Genomic DNA, 26,479 nt, shown 5'->3' with positions numbered 1-26,479 from the left:
ACGTTATATTATCAGTACATAGGTAAGCAGATGTAGTCTATTTATGCCTTTTCATTTAAATTTGGAAACAGATATCACTGTTGCATACAAAGGTTTACATCGATTGAAAGTGAGTATGAAAAGTATGAAAGTGAACCAGATGGGAAGTCAATAAAGACTCCGGAACATTTTTCCACCCCAGGCTTGCCCTACTGGTAAAATGAAAGGAATTTTTGAGTGAATGAAAGTTCTCCTCATATTGATTGTCATTGCTATATTTTGATTCACCACGCAAAAGGGGGGTGGTATTTTATTTCAATACATAACTATGAGGGTCCCCGTTTTTCCATTCCCTTTTCCTTGATGATTTATAGAGCCAGTGTTTATTTCCTTGTATTATGGATGTGTTATACAACTGTACTATTGATGCTCTTATTGTGTACTATTGATGCTCTTATTGTTCAGTTCTATGCCTTATGTTCTACTGCTTATGCAGTCTCACCCTTTGTGTATTCTGAGGAATACGATCGCTAAGGCCAGTGGGATGGTGAGTAAGAGTTTCCCCTGCAAAAGTAACGACTGGTCGCAGGGGTTTTCGCGCTCATACAAAGGGTTGGAGGTTTTTTCCATATCATTATGGTTGGTGTTCTGAGAGTTTTGGTCATTTTGTTTTATATCTTTAGGTTGTTCACATCATTAATGATGTGAAAGGGGGGATTGTGGGGTAAAAACAATTTATTTATGTCCCTAAATACATTTATTCATATCTTCCTATTATCAGGTCTCAGCCTGTATTTATTTGAGCATGTCTGTGGCCTGACTGAGGTGTCACAATCTATTTGTTACCGGAAGGGTCACTGCAGCTGTTGGTAAAAAGCCCCACAGCCCCAGAGGCCCAAGAACTGATGAGGTGACGGTTTTGGCTGACCACTGACAGGGAGCATTGTCAGGATCTAGAATAATGTATAATACCTATGAATCAATCCATTTATCAATTATAATAACCATAAGATATCTACAAATGTGTGTACCATTAAAATGTGTTATTATGATATGGTATTAAAACAGGCCTATGTGTCACCATGACCCCAGCTGTCTGAAACTACCAGGAGACAGATGTAATTCTAGACCCTTGTCATTTCAACTGTTTACCTTATATAGACATTGTTTAAAGTCCAGAACCTTTCTTCATGCTATTTTGGAAGAAAGCCACCTCATTCGCTCAGAACACCAACCAGCTGACTATAAAAATGACAATGTGATTCGGATCGGGAGACTTCTGCTCGGCCTTCACCAAAGCTAAGTTGGAACTCTCCACTCTCAGCTGTTTGTGTAAATACTCTGTAATATTGAATATTCACTCTGTAATAAATATTTGATTGCTAACACCCTCTCCTCATCTTTCAAGGTCAATAAAAGAATATGCCTTATCACTATACTCTTGCATTTGTTATGTAATCTCATTACTCATTGTGTAGGCCTAGCCCGTTATTCGCCAACCATGGAGTTCAGTAAACACAAAATAGTTTCCCCCAAAGTCTGTTGAGACTGTTGTTGGCACCCATATATGTTTATTGTTGTAGTCTGTAGGCTACACTTACCTTGGATATACTCGCTATGCAGAGCATGTGATGACGAGACAGAAACTGGATAGCCGTGAGAATGCTAGAGAAATAAACACAAGAGCACCCTTCGGAGTTCTTACTTTTATCGGGAGCGGATCTTAAACGGCCCAATCGGTCATTTATTTGATTACATTTCGGCTAGTTTGACTAAATGGAAAATATGCTCCCATGTTCAATGTTACAAATGTAACCTAATCAAAACATTTACAGTATCAAAGTGCATTAAAAGCAGGTTTTGTCTAGACCTGTGTATCAAGTGCTCACTAAATGTAATAATTAATTTAAAATGAAAATATGATGATGAAAATATAATAGATTAAAAAAATTACACAACAGATTGCAAAATACATAAATAAACTCTAATGTATCAACTCTAAATTGAACAGCCTGCACACCAACGAATCAATGTTAGTCAAAACATACAATTATAAATTAAATTAAATGTATTTCCTACATTTGAGCCATCTGTTTTAATGATCAAATAATGTGCAGAGTAAATGTAAACCAAAGAGTGCTAAATATGAACCATTCATGAACCCTGGGATTGGAGGAGTGGAGTCCGCACAGGAGGCGGAAGAGGTGTGCTCTCAGTCTCAGCTGCACGGATAGTAGGATAGCATACAAAGCAGGGTTTATAGGCTAAATGGCGAGGAAGCAGACGTTAGCTAGAATAATACAACTTTTCAAAAGATAATAGATTACAAAGGTAAGGCACAGGCGCAAAATATGGCTTCTTATTTTGGCACGAGTCATTAGGACAGAGAGAAAAGGTACGCAGTGTCATTCGTTTCTACTACAAACACGGAAAGATCATACGCGAACCCATGTCGTCAGTTCTGGGACTGGGAACACACTTCGCAGGATAGAGGGAGAGCTTTGTTTATGTACGTGTAATGCTTTAACGTTGTGTGTTGGTTGGTGCAGCACTACAGTGGTTGGGAGGCACGTTTTGATGCCGTGAGTGAGGATGGGCAACAGCAGCAGCGCCAGTGGAGCTCAGGGTGAAAGGTCATACAGAGATGGCCAACAAGGTGCAAAAGAGGCTCGCTCAAACATCCTGTTGGACAGCACAGAGGATGGGGACATTTTTCAAAGAGAAGATGCAAAGGTATTTAGATGCTTATCCCAACCAGCTTTATATTTATAAACTGAAAAACAACATTTTATCCCAAAATCTTCTAACCAATTTGTTAAAAACCTCAAATTTTTTTTTATATTGTGTTGCCCAGGCTCCACAGGAGATCCAGGAGTTTCTGGCCTGGCAACGAGACCTAGAGAGTGATAATAAACTTCCAACACAGGCCAGGCCCACTGTGTTCAGGTGGTCCGGGGGTGCCAAAGAAGTGTTTGTTTCTGGCTCTTTTGACAACTGGGCCACCAAGATTCCACTCAACAAAAGGTAGTTGGACACATAGAATGTAATACCTCTTGTTAAGATAGTACATGATTGAATTGTGCTTTTTGATGTGACGCAACGTGTTGTCTTTCATCCACAGTCAGAAGAACTTTGTGGCTATCGTTGACTTACCAGAGGGAGAGCACCAATACAAATTGTGTGTAGATGGACAGTGGACCCTAGACCCCACTGGGGTGAGTGGAAATCCTCTTCACAGAACAAGACTTCCAAACCATCTTTTAACCCAAAAGTCCACCTGTCAACCACAGTGATCTCTTGTGGCGTAGCAACCGTCTTAACTCTCTGCCCACATGAAGTCAACTCCACATTCTCTATTGTACCTGACCCTACTGGTCAGTTTGACACAGTTTAACTCCTTTCCATCCTTCCCAGGCTGTGACGACATCAAAAACTGGAACAACCAATAATGTTATCCAGGTGAAGACGACTGACTTTGAAGTCTTTGACGCGCTCATGATCGACTCGCAGGAATGTGCGGACCTTTCAGGTAGAGTGATGCTGCTCCTTGGTTGAACACTGATTCGTTATATTACTATAATACGGTAATGCGTCAGTATTTCTAATGCATCAATATTCTACTGACACAGTATAAGTGTTGATGTGTTGATTTCAAGGGTCTTTTGAAGTGTACTCTTATTGCAACATGTTGAAGTGAGCATACTGTTCCAGACCTCTCCAGCTCCCCTCCAGGCCCCTACCAACAGGAGGGGTACGTGACGAAGACGGAAGACAAGCTGAAGAACCCCCCGATCCTGCCACCCCACCTTCTGCAGGTGCTGCTCAACAAGGACACGGGCATCTCGGTAAGTGTGTTTGATCGCTGGAACACATGCTCATCCCAATAGTATATACGCCACTCTGAAAACCTGCTGCTAGTTCATCTGCTCGTTGCAGTAGAATAGATTAACTCCAATGTCCACCTTAATGGAGATTAGCATCTCCCACATCATATAATGTATGAAAATGAAGAACATATAATAAATACAAACTGATAAAAAAAAGTCTTTCGGATGAAGAACAATTTCAGATGAACATTGTTTTCAAACCTAATTATTGAGAGACTTAAGTTCAGAACTTCAGAGTGTTGTGTATAGTCGTAGCAAAGGAGAGTAGATGTTGATTACCTTCCGGTGATGCATCATAATCACACTCCAAGTGATTTGGATTAATTTTACAACTGGAAATACTTGGGCTTTCCCAAAGAAATGTGAATAGGCATTTATATGGTTATTTGTAACAGGGGGTCAGTTATATTTCAATGAATGTAGTTAAATATACAAATAAATAACAATTAGCATTAGCAACTGCATACATTAGTAAAATATTTTTTTTTACTAAATTAATTCATATGAATTTAATCTCTCTCCTAGTGTGATCCTACTTTGCTGCCGGAGCCCAACCATGTGATGCTCAATCACCTGTATGCCCTCTCCATCAAGGTAACTAGACCGATATGCTAACCATGTGATGCTCAATCACCTGTATGCCCTCTCCATCAAGGTAACTAGACCGATATGCTAACCATGTGATGCTCAATCACCTGTATGCCCTCTCCATCAAGGTAACTAGACCCATATGCTGTCGGTATGTCTCTGAAATGTCCCCAATCTTCAATGACACCTTCTTGACTATGCCCCTAATCTGGTCAAACTATTTTCCATAGCAACCTTTTATACAAGTTTTAAGAATGGATTTCTCTAGAGGATATAGCAAGCTATAACACTGAAGAAGGAATATGTAATTCCCAAACAAACACAAGCGAGTGGGAGCGTGCGCAAAGATATTTTGACAGTGATATGGAGTGCTCCCGACTGCGGGGAGAAGATCCATCCCCGCGGCGCATACACATTTACACACTCCTGCGCCGCGGTCCCTCTCTCGCTCGCTCGTTCTCTGCTGTCTGTCGCACCCTCTGTTTGAGGAAGTAATTTCACTGCTCTGTTGTTGAGCGAATTGTGGGCGGTGACTACAACCAGTAGTATTCACGTCAGCAAAACAGTCAAATCAGATTGGCTTAGTTGAGTGAGGGAAGATCTCGTGAACTCGAGACTAGACTGATGAGTCAATATGATAATTAGAGCCACAGACCACATTGATATAATCCCCCATTGCTAGGAAACAATGCTATACACTGGAAAAGGCCATTTATAATGCATGGGACCTGCTTTAACACATTGGTTGCCAGCAGGGGGTGCGCGATTTATTGCTTGAGTGCCAGCGCTTTAGTCAATGAGAGGACGAGCACATTTGCGAACGCATAAACTATATCTTAAATTATGGCTATGTGTCTAATACACCCGTCGCTTATCAATGACTTGCTTGCAGTCAACATGTACGAAACGGATTGTTTTTTCATCAGTACATTTCCGTTTTATACCGTTTTAAATACGAGTATAGTTTAAGATTTCTAGTGATTCCAGAAAAATCTGCGATAATAGTTCTTTACTGGAATACACAACACGTTGTCATTTTTTGGCCTATTTATGAATCGTTTTCAAATAAACGCTAGATTATCGATAGTATATGTGTACTTATGCACGCGAGAGAAGCGGGCTGAAAAAGCGATTATCTATGCCGTGCCTGGCACTAACGTTACACACACAGGAGACACGTTGTGAACGCTGTGGAAAAAAACTCTGATTAACCCAATACTGGTAGAATAAAGTCCTTACCTCAGATCAGATGTTCTGCAAAAAGATTAATCCAATTCCTGATCGCCATTCCAAATATCGATTGCGTTTATTGATCCAACGTTATACCTCGAAACACATAATCAACGCTTCTTCCAGTTCCCTCAGTGGATGCAATAGTCTCAGGTTACATGCCTCAGAAGTAAAATGTGGAGCCTTTTTGGGCGGTCAGGTGGCGTAGCGGAGATTGTGCTCGTCACCAATGCAAGAGGCTGCGGTCTCGACTCCCTTAGAGTCCGCATTGCCTTGGCTCGGGCTGATCGCTATACTAACTCGTTTGGCTGAGTTAGGGGGAGGGGAGCCGTGGGTGGGTCCTGGGCGTTGTGGACAGCGACCCCTACAGTTCGGTCGGGGCGCCTGCTCAGCGAAGGTAGGATCTGGTGAGAGGTAGTGCGGCCTCCCACACGTTACACTCTCCCAGTGAGAATCTGCGCGGCCAGGCTGGCTGCCGGCTGGCTGCACATGCGTCGGAGGAAAGCATGTGACAGTCTCCGGCCTCTCGGACCAACAGTAGGGGAAAGTGCGCAACAACCAGGAAGGGGGTTGGGAATTGGCATAACGACTAACAGTGGGATGGGAGAAAAATCAGAAAAAGGAGGGGGGAAAAAGGTATAAAAAAAAGAAATGTGGAGCCTGGAGTTTTTTTTTTGATGCATTCCCATCGACTCCATTCCAATGGGTGCAATACCATCCGGGAGACGATAGGGGGCGGTATTTGCCCTTTTCAAGCTCAGAGCCAGTCCCAATGATAACGTGAGGCTGGATGGATGAAAAATGAATGGATATCGCTAATAAAAGAAATAACAATTAAATAACGAGATTTCTTGTCATTGGCACTCAACGCATGGCGGCCAACAACGAGATTTGTAATTGTAGGACACGGTTTCTGGAGGTCATACAGTTTGGCCTATCAACTCTCTAAATCATACATGTTGGTCCCTAGATGGTACATACCATGCTTTGTGAGAATGAAGTGAACAGTCTAGGTAGGGGTAGTAAGGGAAAACATGATTAAATAATGGCAGAAAATCCAATATAGAGGAAAGGTCATGGGGTCACCAAAATCGATCGGGTTCTTCATATATGGGTTATGAATGTTCACAGCGAATTTTCAAAGATTGTAATAAATACATTTGTTATCGCGTTCACATGAAAAATCTGTCAGTGGCAGCAGTCGGAGTGAATTCATAATATCCCTGATGCTTGTGATTTCAGGGAAACTGCACATATTTAAACGTTCTTTTTTCTACTACACATGGTAGTTGCTAGTAGTGTGATGCAATGCCATTAGCTTTCTCACTGAGTTCCATGGTTGAAGCAAACCGGGAAGCTTCAGACAGGCAGCAAACAGGGTCACGAGTCAAAAAAGTGTTAATCCACACCATAACATGAAGGCAAAAGTTGTAACTTTCCACAAAGGAAAACCGTGGGCCTCGAGCATTTCCTATGCTTAAGAGTGATGTGATGTGTTGGTTCTAGTCCCAATGTGACACTGCGGTTGGCTCTTAATCGGGCCAGAACTAGTATTTCATACCACCACTGGCACTTAGTCCCTTAACTATCCCTTACCTACTACTGAAAAAGAACATCTCTGGTAAGCACGAGATTTAAAGAGATATTTCATCATGATTTCATGTGGGGAAACAATTTCACACATTTGTTGATCAAATCAACAAATCGATGAAGCAACCAAATCTATGGCTATTAGTCGACTTAAGAATTTCCTCAGTTGATGACAGCCCTAAGTAACATAATGGCCTACTATGTGCTAGGGATGGGAACTAGGGATGTCCGATATTATCGGCCGATATTGGCATAAAAATGTGATATCTGTATCGGTTTTCAAAAAAGAAAAAAAAAATATATATTTTTTTTTATTTATTTAACCTTTATTTACCCAGGCAAGCAAGTAAGAACAAATTATTATTTTATTTATTGTCAAAGTATGCATAATGTTGTGTTAATTACACGACAAGAGATATGTCCCTAATGGGAACCGAACCGAATTAAGGGTACGACCGAATCACGTCGGTACTACCGAGTACCGATTCACGTGAGATCCGCCGGTGCCACATTTTGGTAAAAAAAAAGACAAAAAAAAAGTCCGATGGCGTCAACGTTTCGTTTACCGCGAAACGAAACCTATGAAGTGTGCCTCACGTCAACATTCACACGCACAATACACGCTTACCTAGGATTTGACTTGATTCAACAACAAAGCAGTCTGGCCAATGGCAAGCCGAAAACGGTTGCAAGTTTTGTTCTAAATAAATAATAATGATAATAAATTATTTGAAGTTTGGATTTTTATTTTTTTTATTTTTTTACAACTCTGGTAGGTAGATTACATTTTTAGAGACTAAAGTACAGAAGAAAGGTACCGTTTGGTACCGGTATCGGTTCAAATGTGAAAGGTACCCAACCCTACTATGTGCTGAGACTGGTTTCATGATGGACCCCATGGCCGACGTTTGATAAACACCTGGGTTCGAACTGGGTCTCATACATTGACCTGTAGGATCATCAACCTTGTTTCTGATGGATGCAGAACAATGAAGAAGTCTTGTCAGATCAAACTCCTGTACCTGACCGTTGTCCATCTTGTTGTTTTCCAGGATGGCGTAATGGTGCTCAGTGCAACCCACCGCTACAAAAAGAAGTATGTTACTACCCTTCTGTACAAGCCAATATAATCCACAATGCTATATGAGCCGGTCTCCTACTTTGTAATCGAATGTATTCTGTTTTTTCACTAACGTGTAATGTTTTTTTTAAGTAATTAAAAGTTTTGTCTGAAACCATATTGATGAACTCCTGTGTAGTAATCAGTGACCATGCCTCGAGGGAGGAACTCTGTGTAGTCAGTGATCATGCCTCGAGGGAGGAACTCCTGTGTAGTCAGTGATCATGCCGCGAGGGAGGAACTCCTGTGTAGTCAGTGATCATGCCTCGAGGGAGGAACGTGTTTGGATGTGGTTTGAAAATGTGTGCTCCTCTCAGCATAAAATAGTGATGTATATATTTCACAGATCTTTCCAGAAGTAGAACAAAGAATTGAGATGCGAAAGAGTGGTCAGAACTGTTTCATACCAAGCTATCTTGTCTTTGATTTGTAAACGGGAAAGGTTACAGTATAATAGACAAACACAGCTGCTAGCACTATTGCATACTGTAAATGTATGCTTGCCATATCTGAACAAACAAAAGTACAAGAACACTGAATAAACTATAGGTAAGTGACCGTATTATCAGTGTACTTCAACCTTTACCACTGTTTTAATGTGGCTTTCTTATCTAACAAGAATTCTAACCCCAAATGTCCTTTTCCATTATTACCCCTTCCCCCCTCCCAAAGATTCAAAGAATGAATTGAGAATTAAGTGTTGATGTTTTTAATAGTGCTGTCAGGCGATTAAAAAAATGATCTAATTAATTACAGGATTTGTAATGAATTAATCTAATTAATCGCATAACCATTTTAGGCCTGATATTCTATAATCATATTTCAAATTGCATGTGTCCGGATGGCAGAATTCAGTACTGTATCTACAAAACCTTCTGTTTAATCATCTTCCATTTATTCATTTGCTTAGATTTTTCAGGTCTGGTCAATTTGAGCATGGTGTTATTCACAGTCAAAGATAAAAAATTTTTTTTAATTAATTGATATTCTCATTTGGTTCATTACAATTTACTCAAGCCTATTAACAGACACAGTATTTCGAACACTGGGAATACATTCCCTGAGATCCATACATGTCCCTAGAATCGGATACCAAGAACATGCAAATCTTTCTTAAAAAAAATAAAAATAATAATCATTTTCATAACACTATAATAAAATAACGTGATAAACTGACAGCCCTAGTTTTTAATATTGTGTTTATATACTACGCTCACTTGGCCTGGATTTGTAAATTGGAACGTTTTTCCGTGTATCAGTGAGGAAAAACATAGCTGCCAATAATAATGGAGAAGTGGATGCTTGCCTGACCTAAACTAACAAAGATGCAAGGATACCGAACTGATACGAATATTGCACACAAGTTTATATTACCCAAACCGGTTTCAGTCAATAGGTCAACTTGAATCAAAGACTCAAAGAATGTCACCATTTTGTTTTAATTGGAATTGATATTGTTGGACAAAATAAAATCCATTCAAGTTTTTGTTTAACCAACATGACATAATTATAAACGTAACTCTGTCAGGGATTTATCTCATATCTCAGAGCAACTGGATGCTTTTCCTGGATGACTTCTCCTCAGTTGGCACAGTGGACTTTGGTATTTAGGTCCTTGTTGTCAGGGTTGTACTTGGCCTTGTACTCTGCAAAGCATTGGGCAACTGTACGATCACAGTTGCATGCCGCAGCCTGGCACTTACCATTGGTAGCTGCAGATACACACATTTGGTTTATAAATTGTGAGATTATAATTGGATATACACACATATTTGGTTTATACATAGTGAGATTATATATATGATATTGTGAGAATATACATTTTCACAATAATTGGGGGAATAAAAGTGAAGCACATTTTACACATGCAGTAAAATACTAGAGTAGAGTAAAACACCCAACACTGGCTTATTGGTATATTTCTACATTGAACCAATACTGTAGATTACATTTTGTTTGAATCATATCTAAGTGCCAATAGTGATCTTACCTGTACAGGTGACTTGCTTGTTGGTACAGGTGTAGTGATAAACCAGGACATAAGGAAGATCATAAAGGTGTGTACATCCAGGGGCCCTCCTTGCTGCTCGATAGCACAAATCATGGACATGACAACACCTTTAGGGTAGGGAGAAAAGGTCAAATTATGGAGACGATTTGATAAGAAAAAATTGTCTCACAATCAAGTTTATTTGAGGATTAAAGATGACTATGAAGTAAAGCTAATAATAATATGGTAATTGACATTCACACAGCAGTCATTTTGCTCTTATGTCATAGTCAGGTTGGGATTTATTTAGGGTGGAAAGAAATCCCAGCCAGAGTATGACATAAGAGAAAAATGGCCGCCATGTGAATATGGTCAATGGTAGTAAAAATAACTCACTTGTCCAAGTCATCCACAGGGGTTCCACTTCCCCCTAAGCCACACCAGCAACCATAATCGTTGAATTTGAAGGGATTCACCCCAGGCTGATAACACCTAATTATCTCTCCAAACTCCCACACAGCAGCACTGGCCATGCAAGCTGACAAAGAGATATGAGACAATCAGTCAAACTTGTATACAGTAGTTCAATAGAACAGCATCTGCTCTGGTCACAACTCTCCAAAACTTTATTGTAATCATTTGACAAATTATTGATTTATGTAGTGTTAGATAATTGAATAAACTAAATGATCTATTAATGCATCTATATGAGCGAATTTAAAAGAACATTTTGAATCTTCTCTTTTACTTTTATTAACAGTCTTATCCAGTGAGCAGCAACACCAACAGAGAGACAGACATTCATGGCTACAAGCTGCGGAATCAGGTTTGCTAGACCTGCTCTTTATAGTTTACTTGTGCAGTGCCCATTCAAAACGTGGCTGTTCGGAGCACTTGGCCATTTGGAACTGGCTGATTGCTTGGCCCCCGGAACACACTTATTCGAAGGACAGATAGAAAGACATGCACGCAGACAGAGATTCCTCCCTTTATAACTAAATGAGGAGGTTGACCAAAGGATTGAGATAAGAAATTAATATTATATATTAACTCTCCAAAACATTAATGTAATCGTTTGGCAAGTATTCATGTAAACGACATTGTTGTACAATCTGTGCAAAAAATAAATAAATAAGTGAATACCTTGATGATTAGCTTGACGAATGAACTTTAGAATGATAATAATTTGCAAGGACATTTAAGTTTTTTTCTTTCTTTAAATGTTCTTACCAGTGAGCAGCAACAGCAACAGAGAAACAGACATTCTTGGTTATCAGTAAATTCTTTGGGCAGATATGCTCTTGAGTCTTTATATATACCACATTACAAGGAGGTTGACCGGAAAAGGATCGAGATAAGAAATTAACATTTGGTAAGCATTGTTCTTTACAGAGGTGGACACTTATAGTTACTAGTGACCTTCAAGAAAACAGTTGATTACAAGATATAAAAAGGTTTCATTCAAAATGCCCTAGCCAATATATATTAAAGGGATGGATAGGGGATAATTGGGGTCTGGAAACAAAGGTTTTGAACCATCCACAACAGAATACGTACGGTTATATCTATAACCATAGTTATAGATATAACCGTACGTTATAGTATCGTCATAGCTTCCGCTCTGCGCCTACTGGAATACAGGAGCTGAGCAGAGCTCGACAAATGTACCCGCTGAGGCCCCCCACAACCATCAGAACCGGGGAGGACCCGAGCCCCCGGACCCCCCTAGTGGAGGACGGGAGGGAAACTGATCCGACTGTGCGAAGATTTTTTTATAATTTTTTTATTATTATCTTTCCCCCCCCTCCTTTTTCTGATTTTTCTCCCATCCCACTGTTAGTCGTTATGCCAATTCCCACCCCCTTTCTGGTTGTTGCGCACTCCCCCCTACTGTTGGTCCGGGAGGCCGGAGACTGTCGCATGCTTTCCTCTGACGCATGTGCAGCCAGCCGGCAGCCAGCCAGCCTGGCAGCGCAGATTCTCACCGGGAGAGTGTAACGTGTGGAAGGTCACACTACCTCCCTCCAGATCCTACCCTCGCTGTGCAGGCGCCCCGACCGAACTGTAGGGGTCGCTGTCCACAACGCCCAGGACCCACCCATCAGCTTTCCCACCCCTAACACTGCCAATTCTCGACTTGCACAACCTGAAAGTAGGCACTTCCGGCTGACTTCCGGTTGCCAATGGTACTTCCTGTCCCATCCAAATACATTGGTTTTAGCTACTTTTCTCCCCTTATTTAAACAACTTTGTCGTCACAGAGAGGCAATGAAACGTTTGTATTATTATAGTATAGAATGTATTTAATAAGCAAACGTTTGTCAGCAGGGTTTTTGGGCTGTATTTCATGTAAAAACTTTCACTGTTAGTTTACTTGCTCACGCTAATTAAGGCTAACACCGGTTCCTGACAGGGAGCGAGCGAGCGAACTGGAGACGAAATCGCGCGCGACACTGTCCTGATATGAGGCGGCGCGTGTCCGAGTGTGTCTGTGTGTGTGTGTGTTACCTGGAAGCACACGTGGGGGGGCCTGCGATTCTTGACCAATAAAAAGTGTTTAGGGGCGGGACTCGGCCGCGTAATCGCTCAACTAGAGACACAGCGAGCGAATATTTGAGGGGGGAGCGACATCGCCGCTCAGTTCGCTGTCACTCGCGGTAGGTCAGGATAGTCTGATTGAAACGAATACATTTTAATCATTTTCGCAATCACGCTCGCTCGCATCGCTCCCTGTCAGGAAGGGGTGTAATGCTGGCTAACAGAAGCTAGCGCAAGAAACGACGCCGCAAAGTATTGTTTATAGTGCATTTCTTGCCACCTTATAGCATTTGTACATTTGTATGACAGTCTATAATGCTCCTGTGAGGTTTTTCCGGACGTTTTGGTAATTATTTTCACTATAAAATCATATTTCTAAATGACAGGAAGTTGATGAAAACTGGCCGGAATAGCTTTGAGCTAACGATCTTGGAAAAGTCTTTCGACCAAGTGCTAGCCACAGGCCTTGCCAAGCGCACATATATATATATAGCGACCAGAACAATTTACAAGAAACTGTCCTGCTCTCTTAAACAACGCCACAGCTAGGCGAGGGTTCACACATCGTATCCCCAACATATACAGTGAATAAACACACGGGTTGTAACAAAAAATAGTCCCTCACCAGGAGGGACCCTTTATTTAATTGCAACAAAATCATATGGTTGGGGCGGGGAAGGGAACAGGGGTAAACAGGGGAAAGTCACTAGCGGGGCCTGCCGCGTGCACCGCCCTGAAGCACTCTAGAGGCTACACCCACAGCGGGACCAGGCAGCGCACCGGGGAGACGACCCCCAAAAGAGGTCGATCCCTCAATCCAGGCAACAGGTCACTCGACCTGAGCCTGGAGCACTGCGGACTAGACAGGGGTCTTCTGAAAACAGCACCCCGGCGGAAGGGGCGTACGGTATGCTGTGCACCATGTCGCAGCCTCCACAAAAACCCACCCTCTAGAGGGGCCGAGGCAGAGAAGGCAGACACGATTGGCAGACGTCATGAAAGGTGCAGGGGCACACTTGCAGGCAGACGGGGCCAAGCCCGGCCTAACCCGAAAGTCGACTTCCGCTACCAACACACCTGGAAACCAACCACCACCTTGGTTCTAACATGAGGCAGTTGTTCCTATAACCCCCCAAGAAAAAACTCAAACACAACTGCGAGTATACAGCAGTACAAGTGTTTCAGTTTTCAAGAAGGGGTTAACCCAGGCCAACAGGTCGACGAGAACAAGTTCGGACCTGGGCCCGGCGGACCGGGACGTTGCAGCACGGTGCTTGCCCCCACGGGGAGCCGGCCCGGAGGGACCTGGGGTGCCTGGTCACGACGATCCCTACCGTCACCTCCGGGCATGGGTGTGGCGGACGAGGCACCCTCTCAACTCCTGGCCTTCTTGGACGAAGGCCTAGTAGCGGCGGTGGCAACGGTCGCGGACCTCCGACGACGTGGCCTCCGTCGGACATCACCGGTGGCATCGGGTTGGGGGAAATGGGGTTGGAGCACAGCGCGCTCCTCCATCTCTCTGCATGCAGCCGTCATCTGCTGCATGGCAGACCCGAAGAGCCCAGCATCGGAGAGGGGGGCCGTGAGCAGGGGAATCCTCTTCTGCTCCGGCACCCTCTCTTGCTCCAGCCAAAGGTGGCGCTGGGACAGAGTGGCCAGGGCGCGTCCCTTCCCGGCGGCTATTCCCTGCAGCTGAGTCAGGTGCAGGATGGCTCCAGCCGCCTGGGCGTGAAGGAACTGATGATGATCGTCCAACACCGACCCGCCCGCCATCATCCCCGGCTACCATGTCCTCCCTCCTCACTCACCCCCCACCCCCCCCCTCCCTCATCTTTCTCTGCCGAAGACTTTGCGATCTTCTTTGAGGAAAAAGTGGAGAACATCCGCAGCTCCTTCTCCCAACCCCCACCCATTCCAAATGCTGAATCGAGAACCTCATCCTTCACTCTGTCATCTTTCTCTCCCATTACAGAAGCCGAGACCCTGACACTGGTAACGTCGAACCGTCCGACTACATGCCAGCTGGACCGGCTACCCTCCCCACTCCTCCAGACCATAGCACCAGACATCCTCCCATTCCTAACTGCAACCATCAACTCCTCACTCAACTCGGGGGTGGTCCCCACCTCCCTAAAACAAGCCAGAGTCACGCCCCTCATAAAAAAACCATCCCTGAACCCTACCGTCATAGGCAACTACCGTCCTGTCTCTCTTCTCTCCTTCCTTTCTAAAACACTTGAACGTGCTGTATCCAACCAACTTACTGCTTAACTCTTACAGAATGACCTCCTAGACCCTAATCAGTCAGGCTTCAGGACTGGTCACTCCACAGAGACTGCCCTCATTGCGGTCACAGAGGCACTTCACTTAGCAAAAGCGAAAGGCCTCTCCTCTGTCCTGATTCTCCTAGATCTATCTGCAGCCTTCGACACAGTCAACCACCAGATCCTCCTCGCGGCCCTCGCAGGAATGGGAGTGGCTGGCTCTGCGCTGACATGGCTGTCATCATACGTCAATGACCGCTCCTACCAAGTGTCATGGGACCCTGTCGGCCACCCGCCCCCTGCGGACGGGTGTCCCCCAGGGCTCGGTTTTAGGACCTCTTCTCTTCTCCCTCTACACTAAATCACTGGGTAACATTATCACGTCTCATGGCTTCTCCTACCATTGTTATGCCGACGATACTCAACTCTTCCTCTCCTTCCCTCCCTCAGATATCCACGTCTCTGAGCGGATCTCGGCCTGTCTGTCCGACATCTCCGCCTGGATGACGACCAACCACCTCAAACTGAACCTAAGCAAAACAGAATTGCTCCACCTGCCGGCCAAATCCTCCCCCCTGACCGACCTTTCCATCACTGTCGAGAATGCAGCTGTGACCGCGTCCCCGACCGCCAAGAACCTTGGTGTTGTCCTCGACGACCAGTTGAACTTCTCTGCTCACATCGCAGCGACAACCAGAACCTGCCGATTCCTCCTGAGCAACGTCAGAAGGATTCGCCCCTTCCTGACAAAAGAAGCCACCCAACTCCTCGTCCAATCAACAGTCATCTCCCGCCTCGACTACTGCAACGCACTGCTCGCTGGCCTCCCGGCCACTGCCACTAAGCCTCTTCAACTCATTCAGAACGCAGCGGCCCGCCTGATCTCAAACCTACCGAAGTCGGCCCATGTCACCCCACTTCTTAGGGACCTGCACTGGCTCCCCATTGCTGCACGAATCCGCTTCAAGGCCCTCGACCTAGCATACCGTGCGGCAAAGGGAACCGCTCCCGCCTACCTCCGGTCAATGGTCTCTAACTACACACCCTCAAGACCCCTACGCTCTGCATCTTCTGGCCGCCTCAGACCTACTCCTATCCAAGCTCCGGGAGGGTCATCAAAGAGAAGTCGCCTATTCTCAGTCCTTGCCCCACAATGGTGGAATGAACTACCCATCCCAGTTAGGACAGCCGAAACACGTCCAATCTTTCGCCGTCGACTAAAGACGCACTTCTTCAACCATTATCTGAATAAAAAATAATAATAATCTAACCATACTGTCATGCACTTGTCCTAATAAACTAACCTACACTGTAGCACTCAACACTTTGATGAACATTGTTACTCAGCTGATAGAGTTGTGCCCTTCCTGATGGCTTGTCGTACAGAACTTGTAAGTCGCTTTGGATAAAAGCGTCAGCTAAATGACTAAATGTAAATGTAAATGAAGCGCGCCAGCTGCGCGATGTTGGACGTCGCAGCCAGGCTCTGAGTCGCGGCGATGTATGACTGGTCACTCCAGTTGGCCATCTGCCTAGCCGATTTCCCTTGGGGAACCGGCTTCCGCAACGGCTCCGACACCACTTCGGGACAAAGAATAGATGCCATCGGGCTATCAAGCCGAGGCACACCCCTTCCTTTAATCCCTGGACCAATCCCGCCACCCGCGTGACTGGCACGTAGGCGGGGGTAAGGCCAGTGATGCGGGAGACTACCTGTCCCTGACGCACGTAGGCCTCCATCGAGGGGAAGAATGGGCACAGGACGACGTTGCCAGAGATGACCTATCAAGTCATCAGGGACCGGTGCAGGCAGAGGCTGCGGCAACGCCACGCCATTAGCGACAGCGGCGGCCGCCATGAGCTTTGGGAACAAGGCACGCAACTCCCCTTGCGCACCTCCCTCCACGTAGCCCACGTCCCTCACATGCCATGTGTGGCGCCACCATCCGACGTGGTTGATAGCTGGGCATCTCGTCTCCGAGTCGGAGGTTCTAACCCCCACATCGGAGGATGAGGGACCCCAAGGAGACATATCACCCCCTGCCACACCCTGAGGGGGAGAGTGATGCGTCTCCAACGGGGCATCAAACAAGAGCGCTCCCGCTCCCTCCATAAAATCCTCTGTTTCCATCGGATACGGAGACAGAGCAGAAGCACCCTCGTCTGGCTCCAGCAGTTCCCCAAAGCCAGGCCGTTCGCCCCTGCAACTCACCACCTTACGACGGGAGCGAGCAGAGGCGAAGAGCTTGCGTCTCAAATCCTCAGCCACCAGAGGAGCCGTCGGCCGATAGGCCGACAGTCCACTGGCGGGGGAACCAGAGCTGGAACTAGGCCATCTCACGGGAGACGGCCTTGGTTCAACAGCCCCTCGGGAGAGGCAGACTCCCCACCGGACGCCGCTCTGGCGCGTCCGACTGCCATGGCCGTGGAGTCAGAGCAGCCCCACGATGCACGGCGGAGGCGGCAATGGAAAACTGCTGGTGAAGGATGACGTGAGTGCTCGAACCCTCCGACTTAGATGAAGACATTATATCTTAGCTTTTTCTCATAAACTGTGAGAGAGAGAAAAAACGAGAAACGATGTCCACACAGCTCCTCTCCAACAATTATTTTACACTAAACTCAAGTGGTGTGTACAGACACTCGCCGTGGTGAAAATAAGGAAGGAGCTGTTAGTATGGCCACACCCCTGCTTATGTAGAGGAGCGGATGGAGGTGTGGCCAGGCGAATGGGTGTGTAAAGGTGCATGTGGAGATTTATTCACTGTATAGACTGATATAGGGATATATTCCAGTAGGCGCAGAGCGGAAGCTATGACGATACTATAACTGCAGTCCAGTATTCTGTATGTCTGATGCTTGCTTCTTCTTCTCTCTTGTTTGTTGAGGAATGTAGTGTTTTACTATGTACTGGTGCTATCTAGCAAGATAGTTCCAAGACATGGCATTGGTACTAGGGCTGCAACGATTAGTCGACAAGATTATGAAAAATCGTCGACGAGATATTGTTGCGTCGATTAGTCATTAAAAACAATAACAATAACAATTAATAATAAGTAACTGCAATGCGCAAATGTTCATTTGTAACTGCAATGCACTACAGGAACTGCTGGGGGCAGTATAGTTTCCATTGTCTGACTGCAGTGCATTCTGGTACAAAACGGCGCAGCCTGCAGGTAAGAACTTCACTGCAGAAGAAAGAATGAACGATGGCGGAAGGGAGAGAGAAAGACAGAGGAGATGAGATGGCGGAAGGGAGAGAGAAAGACGGAGGAGATGAATTAAAAAAAGCAAGACCGAGGGCATCAAAGGTGTGGGAATTCTTTACAGATGACAAACCGAAGAAAACTGTTAAATGCCGATTATGCAAGGTGGAATTGGCATTTCACAGCAGCACCACGGCGATGCACGAACATCTAAAACGAAAGCACCCCGGAGCCACGGTGACGTCGTCGGAACATGGGTAAGTTCTAGAGTAGTTAGCCATAGTATTGTATTTTTTACGTTGGAAAACAGAACGTCTCATGGATATGGATATAATGCTTGCTATGCGAACTCTATTGCTGAGGCTTATAGAGGCTGCGCTGCTGCTGTATGTTGTAAGTAACGTTAAACAGCGCCATGCTTAGTAGTTAGTACAGGTGCGGTTACAGCGTTGCTGGCGCTGCTTCACTTTTAGTTTCGTTTGTTATGCCGACCAACCGGATACGGAAATACCTCACGTATATATCTGTAGTCACTCTGTCTGTAGTCCACAAAATAATATCCCTTAAGCGATAACTCCCTCTAGTGGGAAAACATAGATATTGCATCTCAATATTATTAATTCTAGCCTAGGTATATATAAGGCTGACTATAATTAATAAAAATAAACTGATAGTCTGATACTATAGCCTACAAATTCTGATGATAATTAATACAGCTTTCTGTTTTTTTTGTTCTCTTTCTATTGTAGGGCAAAGCAAACACGTGTGGATGAGTTTGTCCTGAAGAGAGGCTCATGCACCCCTCAAATGGCTGGAGTCTTCACAGAGAGCATCCTCACCATGCTTGTTAAAGACATGAGACCATTATCGATGGTTGAAGATGAGGGCTTTAAGCAGATGGTCACCACATTCCATTCAGGTTACACCTTACCTTCCAGAACTCATTTTACAAAGCTCATGGAGAGAAAGTATGAAGATACTTTTGCTAAGGTTAAAATTGCTCTTAAAGCAAACAAGAACAAGATTGCCCTGACAACTGATGCCTGGACCAGTGTTGCGACAGAGGCATATCTTGGCATCACCTGTCACTTTATAAGTGATGACTGGAAGCTCAATAGCTTCTGCCTCACAACCATGCCACTCGAAGAACGGCACACTGGGACCAACATTGCTACATGGATTGAGCAGGCTGTGGAAAGGTTTGAGATCCCTCCAAGCAAGCTTGTGGCGGTTGTTCATGACAATGGCGCCAATGTCCTGCTGGCTGCTGGCATCTTGGAGAAAAAACATGGATGGGTGTCCATCTGCTGCGCAGGCCACACATTAAAGTTGGTGATCAATCATGCACTGAAACAGCCTCTGATTAGTAAAGCACTAGGAGCAGCAAGGTGTCTCGTCGAGCACTTTAAAAGGAGTGAACTGGCTTCAAGCAAGCTGAAAATAAAGCAGAAACAGATGGGCACCCCGGAACACAAACTTATCCAAGATGTCTCTACCAGGTGGAACAGCACCTATTACATGGTGACTCGCCTGCTGGAACAGAGATGGCCACTGACTGCGACTCTGTCTGACCCGGCAGTAACACAGAGAGGGAAACAATACCTGGACCTCAAGCCTGAGCAGTGGACCCTGCTAGATGAACTGGCCAAAGCTCTCCAAGCTTTTGAATGTGCCACTGTCTACCTGAGTGGTGAAAACTATGTGACCGTCTCCGTCCTGCCTCCTCTAGTCAGAGGGCTTCTGAAGTCCACCCACACTGCCTATGATACAGCTCCTGTGCAGGCCTTCCAGGCGGCTGCTTCAGTGGCGACCACTACACGCTGGTCAACAGAGCTTGCCATCAAAGATGATGACCCAAGCAAAACGATCATTGCATCTGCACTAGACCCACGATTCCGAAAACTAAAATTCCTGACACCAGAGGAGAGGTTCACTGTTCAGAATAAATTACAAGCTCTGGTCCTACAGTCCACTAGGAGTAGGAATGAAGAAGCTGTTGTTCAACTTGACATTAATGACAATTATGCCACAGCCTCAGCTGAGACAACTAGGTCTGTTTCAGCTCTCGATTCACTGCTTGGAAGTGAGTCAACAGACAGTGACACTGAGAGCAATGATCAGGATGCACGCACACAAGCGATCATTAACGAAGTGCTGATGTACTTCGGAGAGCAGCCCATCTCAAAGACAGAAAATCCCCTGTCTTGGTGGAAGTTGAATGAGGCAAAGTACCCAACCCTTGCATCACAAGCCAAGTCATACTTGTGCATTCCAGTTACTTCCACTCCCTCTGAGCGTCTCTTCTCAGCAGCTGGGAACATCGCCTCAAAGAAGCGGGCCAGCCTCACTCCAGAGCATGTCGATATGCTCACGTTCCTGCACTGCAATTTAAAGAAATTGTAAATGGTGTGTACTGTGTTTTCCCCTGCAGGAGATGATGATGATCAGACAGACACACACAATACATTATAATTACACACACGCACTCCTCTCACTCACAGTGATCAGAGTAAGACACACACACATTGGACATCACACATACACACTCCTCTCACTCACACACAGCGATCAGAGTAAGACACGTACTAACACCACCACCAATACCACCACTACTAACACCACCACCACTACTAACACCACCACCACCACTACTACTAACACCACCACCACCACTAACACCACCAATACCACCACTACTAACACCACCACCACTACTAACACCACCACTACTAACACCACCAATACCACCACTACTAACACCACCACCACTACTAACACCACCACTACTAACACCACCACTACTAACACCACCACCACTACTAACACCACCACTACTAACACCACCACCACTACTAACACCACCACTACTAACACCACCACTACTAACCACTACAGCCGTACTGTATTGTACCCATTCTGCAATCTGTTAAATAAAGTTTTCATTCATTCATTCATTCACCACCACTACTACTAACACCACCACCACTACTAACACCACCACCACTACTAACACCACCAATACCACCACTACTAACTCCACCAATACCACCACCACTACTAACATACACCACCAATACCACCACTGTCTGTCACACACATACACACACACACAGACTCCTCTCACACACAGCAAACAAAAGACCTAGAAGTCTGTCTGATCTGACTCATGTCATCCCCCTCTCCCCCTACAGCTGTTCCACGACGTCAGTAGTACGTCACCCTCCTCTCCTGGTCCTGGACCAAGTTACAGCCCCATCAGCCGTGGTGCTGGGGGCAGATGCTGCTGCTAGTTATTTCTTTTTTTAATATTATTATTTTAGTAGTTATTTAAAGTACAGAGCATGTCGATATGCTCGCACTCACTGCAATTTAAAGAAATTGGTGTACTGTGTTCCCCTGCAGGAGATGATGATCATCAGACAGACAGACACACAATACATTACACAGTTACACACGCACTCCTCTCACTCACACACAGCGATCAGAGTAAGACACACACACATACTCCTCTCACTCACACACAGCGATCAGAGTAAGACACACACATACACAAATTACACAGTACAGTACACACACTCCTCTCACTCTCACACAGCGATCAGAGTAAGACACACACACATACACAATTACACACACACACGGACTCCTCTCACACCCAGCAAACAAAAGACCTAGAAGTCTGTCTGATCTGACTCATCCCCGTCTCCCCCTACAGCTGTTCCACGACGTCAGTACTCAGTAGTGTACGTCACCCTCCCCTCCTGGTCCTGGACCAAGTTACAGCCCCATCAGCCGTGGTGCTGGGGGCAGATGCTGCTGCTAGTTATTTCTTTTTTCTTATTATTATTTTAGTTATTTAAACTTAAAGTACAGTGCACTACACTTCCAATTTTGTATTATTTAATTTATTTATCTTGTTAAGTTGTTATGAGTGATTGCACTTGACTCAATGCACTGACTGACTGTATTGTTCTTGACTTCAACATTTCAAATACATTTCATTTAAAGTTGCAAGATCCAAATTCAAATGTTTCATGAGTCATTATTTTAATTTGCTATGGGATCATCATGTTATGATGTTGTTGTTTGGTCCTGACAATAGTCTCAAAGTCTGGGGTGATGGTAGACAAGCAACTCTGAGGTCATGCTCAATGTCCAATCTGTTCCTCTGCTCTGTCTTCAGCTGGACCAGAGCTGAGAAGCCACTTTCACAAAGATAGGTAGTTAAAAAAAAAAAATAAAAAATAATAATATCATTTTTTTTTTTTTTTTTTTTACATTGGTTTTCGATTAGTCAACTAATCGAAAAAATAATCGGCAGATTAGTCGACTACCAAAATAGTCATTAGTTGCAGCCCTAATTGGTACAGTACTTCAATCTGTCCGACTTGCTCGGAACATGGCCAGAATTTTTACCACGGGTCTTGATAGTAAGCTAATGGCTATTACACTACTGGCATGCAAAAAATATATCAGAATCGGAACTATCCCTTCAAGTAATACTTAGTTCTTTGGGTTTCCTGAAAGGTGCTATATAAATTTAAGAAATTATTATTATTATTATTACTTTTAAGGATTACTTGTTACCTAATTGACTTATCTCAAATCCTGCCCTCTTTGCTTGATCCTCCAATCACAACTGTTTGTCCGAGGGAAGCAACAGTTGCGATTTGAGGGTCAAGAAAGGAGGGCATGGCTTGAGATAAGTCAATTGGCACAAAGTAAAGGATTCAATGATAATTTGACTTAAAAATGATGACAAAACACAAATTTTCCCCAATAAACAGCAATCTTACCTTAACACTTCCTGCGCCAAAAACGTCGTACAACGGGTTTCAAGTTCAATGCGAATTCTGCCAGATCACGGCGTACAACGTTATTTTGATCATATTTCATATTTTCGCCATGGTATTCATATTTCCCTCACGGAGGCTGGTCTGATGCTGTGGGACTCGGCACAACTCTGCAACGCTTCAATACTGCCACCTGGTGGATGATCGGCGAGTTGCCAAACCGGAAATGCCGGTTGGATATCGGTGCGTCTCCTAAATACGTCCGGCCACTTGCTTATCGTTGCGGGACTCAAGACACACGTCCATGTGTAGCGATCGCTGCCATAACTCGATAATCTACATGATTTGGGCTGTTATTATTTTTTAGCGTTTGTCGCTTTTCTGGTCAAGCATGACCGACAGATGTAGGGTGAAACGGGAGAGAGAGCAGGGGAAGACATTCGGCAAATGACGGCGAGTCCAGGAATCGAACTCTGAGTCAACCAGGTCCGTGAAGCAGCACGGTATTCCGCGACGCAGCGCGGTACATGGTGTGCTACTGGAGCAGCAACAGGTCACCCACACTATAGTTAGTGTGGGTGACCTGGCGAAGCCAGGTTGCCACCCACACTGTTGTTCTTGTTACTCTTTTTATTATTCTTCTTTATTCCACCGATTTTGCAAACACCGCTCGTGCCAGAGCGTTCGCGCCCCATACACGTGAAAGGTATCAAAACGAGCGGCTTGCCTATGGCAACAGCGGTCTCCGAACTCGTAAAGTTTCACTGCACCGTCTGGCTACGAATCGACTTTAAACGGTAAAATTTTGGAAATGCATTGCAATTTAGAGTGCAAGATCCACCGATTTTGCAAACACCGCTCGTGCCAGAGCGTTCGCGCCCCATACACGTGAAAGGTATCAAAATGACCGGCTTGCCTATGGCAACAGCGGTCTTCGAACTCGTAAAAGTTTTACCGCACTGTCTGGCTACGAATCGACTTTAAACAGTAACATTTCGGAAATACATTGCAATTTAGAGTTTCAAACACCGCTCGTGCCAGAGCGTTCGCGCACCATACACGTGAAAGGTATCAAAACGAGCGGCTTGCCTATGGCAACAGCGGTCTTCGAACTCGTAAAAGTTTCACCGCACCGTCTGGCTATGAATCGACTTTAAACAGTAAAATTTCGGTCCCATTGGAAATGCATTGCAATTTAGAGTGTAGCAGCTGAAATAATCTTTTTTCCCCTACCTTGGGTGAATTGCGAGTGTGATCTCAATTTTGGACGTAGAAATAAAACAAACACATCAAAACGATGACACGGCTGTCAGTCCGCTCACAAAAGAAAAATAAATGGAATTGGACATTTCTATCTCAACTGACGACCATTTGTTTGAAGGTTCTCCTCTCCATTGACTGCCATGCAATCGCACTCTAGAAATCACTTTTTTCACACTATTTTTTAGCCTTCTGTTCCGATCGCCGAAGGAGTGCCACAATATCGCACGAATGCCAAAATATCGCACACAACCCTTCGCCTACTCATTGTAGTGCTTCTGTGCGCGTCACAACACTTCATCTCTTATAGTTTTCTTTTAATCAAAGTGACAATGCAGTCATGTAAAGAAAATTCAGAATATGCAAGTCATTGTGCTCATGGCTGATTGGTTCAGGCTTAACAGCTGTGAGGCTCAGGGCTCATGGCTCAGCTGACCTGCCAATGACATCATCCACTTAACCCATCATTGCCCATCACTGTGTTGCAGTACTGAATTGCTGGACAGCGCCCTCTGTCTTGCGGGTTGTGTCTTGCGGGTTGTGTTATTGTACTCAGTAGGGATATCCTCTTTCATTTTTCATTGGTTGATGTTGACCACCTTTCATTGGTCGATGTTGACCACTCCCCCGATCCTTAGACCACGCCCCCTTAGGCCACACCCCCTCAGTGTATCTCTTGAACCGTTTGTCGTAGAGACTTGCGGATTGTGCCATTGGTCGATGTTGACCACCTTTCATTGGTCGATGTTGACCACTCCCCCGATCCTTAGACCACGCCCCCTTAGGCCACACCCCCTCAGTGTATCTCTTGAACCGTTTGTCGTAGAGACTTGCGGATTGTGCCATTGTACTCAGTGTAATAGTGTGTAATAGTGTAATAGTGTAATAGTGTGTAGTAGTGTAATAGTGTGTAATAGTGTGTAATAGTGTGTAATAGAGTGTAATAGAGTGTAATAGAGTGTAATAGTGTAATAGTGTGTAATAGTATAATAGTGTAATAGAGTGTAATAGTGTGTAAGTGTGTAATAGTGTGTAATAGTGTAATAGTGTAATAGAGTGTAATAGTGTAATAGTGTGCTATGCGACTTGCGGGTTGTGTCGTTGCACTCAGTAGGGATATCCTCTTTCATTGGTCTATGTTGACCACTCCCCCGATCCTTAGGCCGCGCCCCCTTTTTGTATCCTTTGAACCGTTTGTCATAGAGACTCGCGAGAGACCCTCTCCCCCGTTGGCCGGCGGTGCACAGGCGTCACCCACACTTTCACAATTTCCCCCGCGCGGAATTGTCTAGTTATTATTATTATACAAACCGGAAATGGATCGCCTCGATCCCCATCAAATAACTGGGATCTTTTTGCTCCAGTGTCATCGCCCAACGGTAAGAGAAGGCTGCCGTGACTTTCAGCGTTTTTGTTTATTATTATCCATGCAAACTGCTCTGATCTATATATCACCCATACTACATAAATCATTTAACGACGATCACGGAATTATAAATGACCCCCCCCCCCCCGTTCACCCGCGCATGATCAGTCATAACGTTTAGGACCATGTACAGTTGAAATTTTGAGTGTGGGTGACCTGGCGAAGCCAGGTTGCCACCCACACTGTTGTTCTTGTTACTCTTTTTATTATTCTTCTTTATTCCACCGATTTTGCAAACACCGCTCGTGCCAGAGCGTTCGCGCCCCATACACGTGAAAGGTATCAAAACGAGCGGCTTGCCTATGGCAACAGCGGTCTCCGAACTCGTAAAGTTCCACTGCACCGTCTGGCTACGAATCGACTTTAAACGGTAAAATTTCGGAAATGCATTGCAATTTAGAGTGCGAGATCCACCGATTTTGCAAACACCGCTCGTGCCAGAGCGTTCGCGCCCCATACACGTGAAAGGTATCAAAATGACCGGATTGCCTATGGCAACAGCGGTCTTCGAACTCGTAAAAGTTTCACCGCACCGTCTGGCTACGAATCGACTTTAAACGGTAACATTTCGGAAATACATTGCAATTTAGAGTTTCAAACACCGCTCG

The 26,479-nt window shown here is 44.8% G+C and overlaps 2 protein-coding genes across 3 annotated transcripts in view; both read left to right on the top strand.

Moving 5' to 3' along the window:
• Window positions 1–2,210: 2,210 nt before the first annotated feature.
• Window positions 2,211–8,514, top strand: prkab1b (protein kinase, AMP-activated, beta 1 non-catalytic subunit, b). 2 transcript variants are annotated; one of them, XM_084315686.1, is made up of 8 exons: window positions 2,211–2,712; window positions 2,834–3,003; window positions 3,101–3,194; window positions 3,394–3,508; window positions 3,691–3,824; window positions 4,392–4,424; window positions 4,547–4,582; window positions 8,327–8,514. In XM_084315686.1, exons 1-8 carry the CDS (start codon window positions 2,572–2,574, stop codon window positions 8,402–8,404), a joined length of 801 nt encoding a protein of 266 aa, XP_084171812.1. In that variant the 5' UTR covers window positions 2,211–2,571; the 3' UTR covers window positions 8,405–8,514. The 2 variants fall into 2 exon arrangements, with proteins under 2 accessions (XP_084171812.1, XP_084171811.1); XM_084315685.1 differs by lacking the exon at window positions 4,547–4,582 and having other exon boundaries at window positions 4,392–4,460.
• The window catches only part of pla2g1b (phospholipase A2, group IB (pancreas)), a 32,319-nt gene continuing 14,191 nt past the window's right edge, over window positions 8,352–26,479 (top strand). Inside the window, exons 1-2 of the mRNA XM_084315751.1 lie at window positions 8,352–8,370; window positions 11,145–11,210. The gene's annotated coding sequence lies outside the window, so the exon portion shown is untranslated. The remainder of the gene's footprint in view (window positions 8,371–11,144; window positions 11,211–26,479) is intronic.

The sequence above is a fragment of the Notolepis coatsorum genome (assembly GCF_963971535.1).
Source record: "Notolepis coatsorum genome assembly, chromosome: 1".
Lineage (NCBI taxonomy): Eukaryota > Metazoa > Chordata > Actinopteri > Aulopiformes > Paralepididae > Notolepis > Notolepis coatsorum.
Note: the sequence above shows the minus strand (reverse complement) of the source record. Positions and strands in the feature narration are given on the sequence as shown.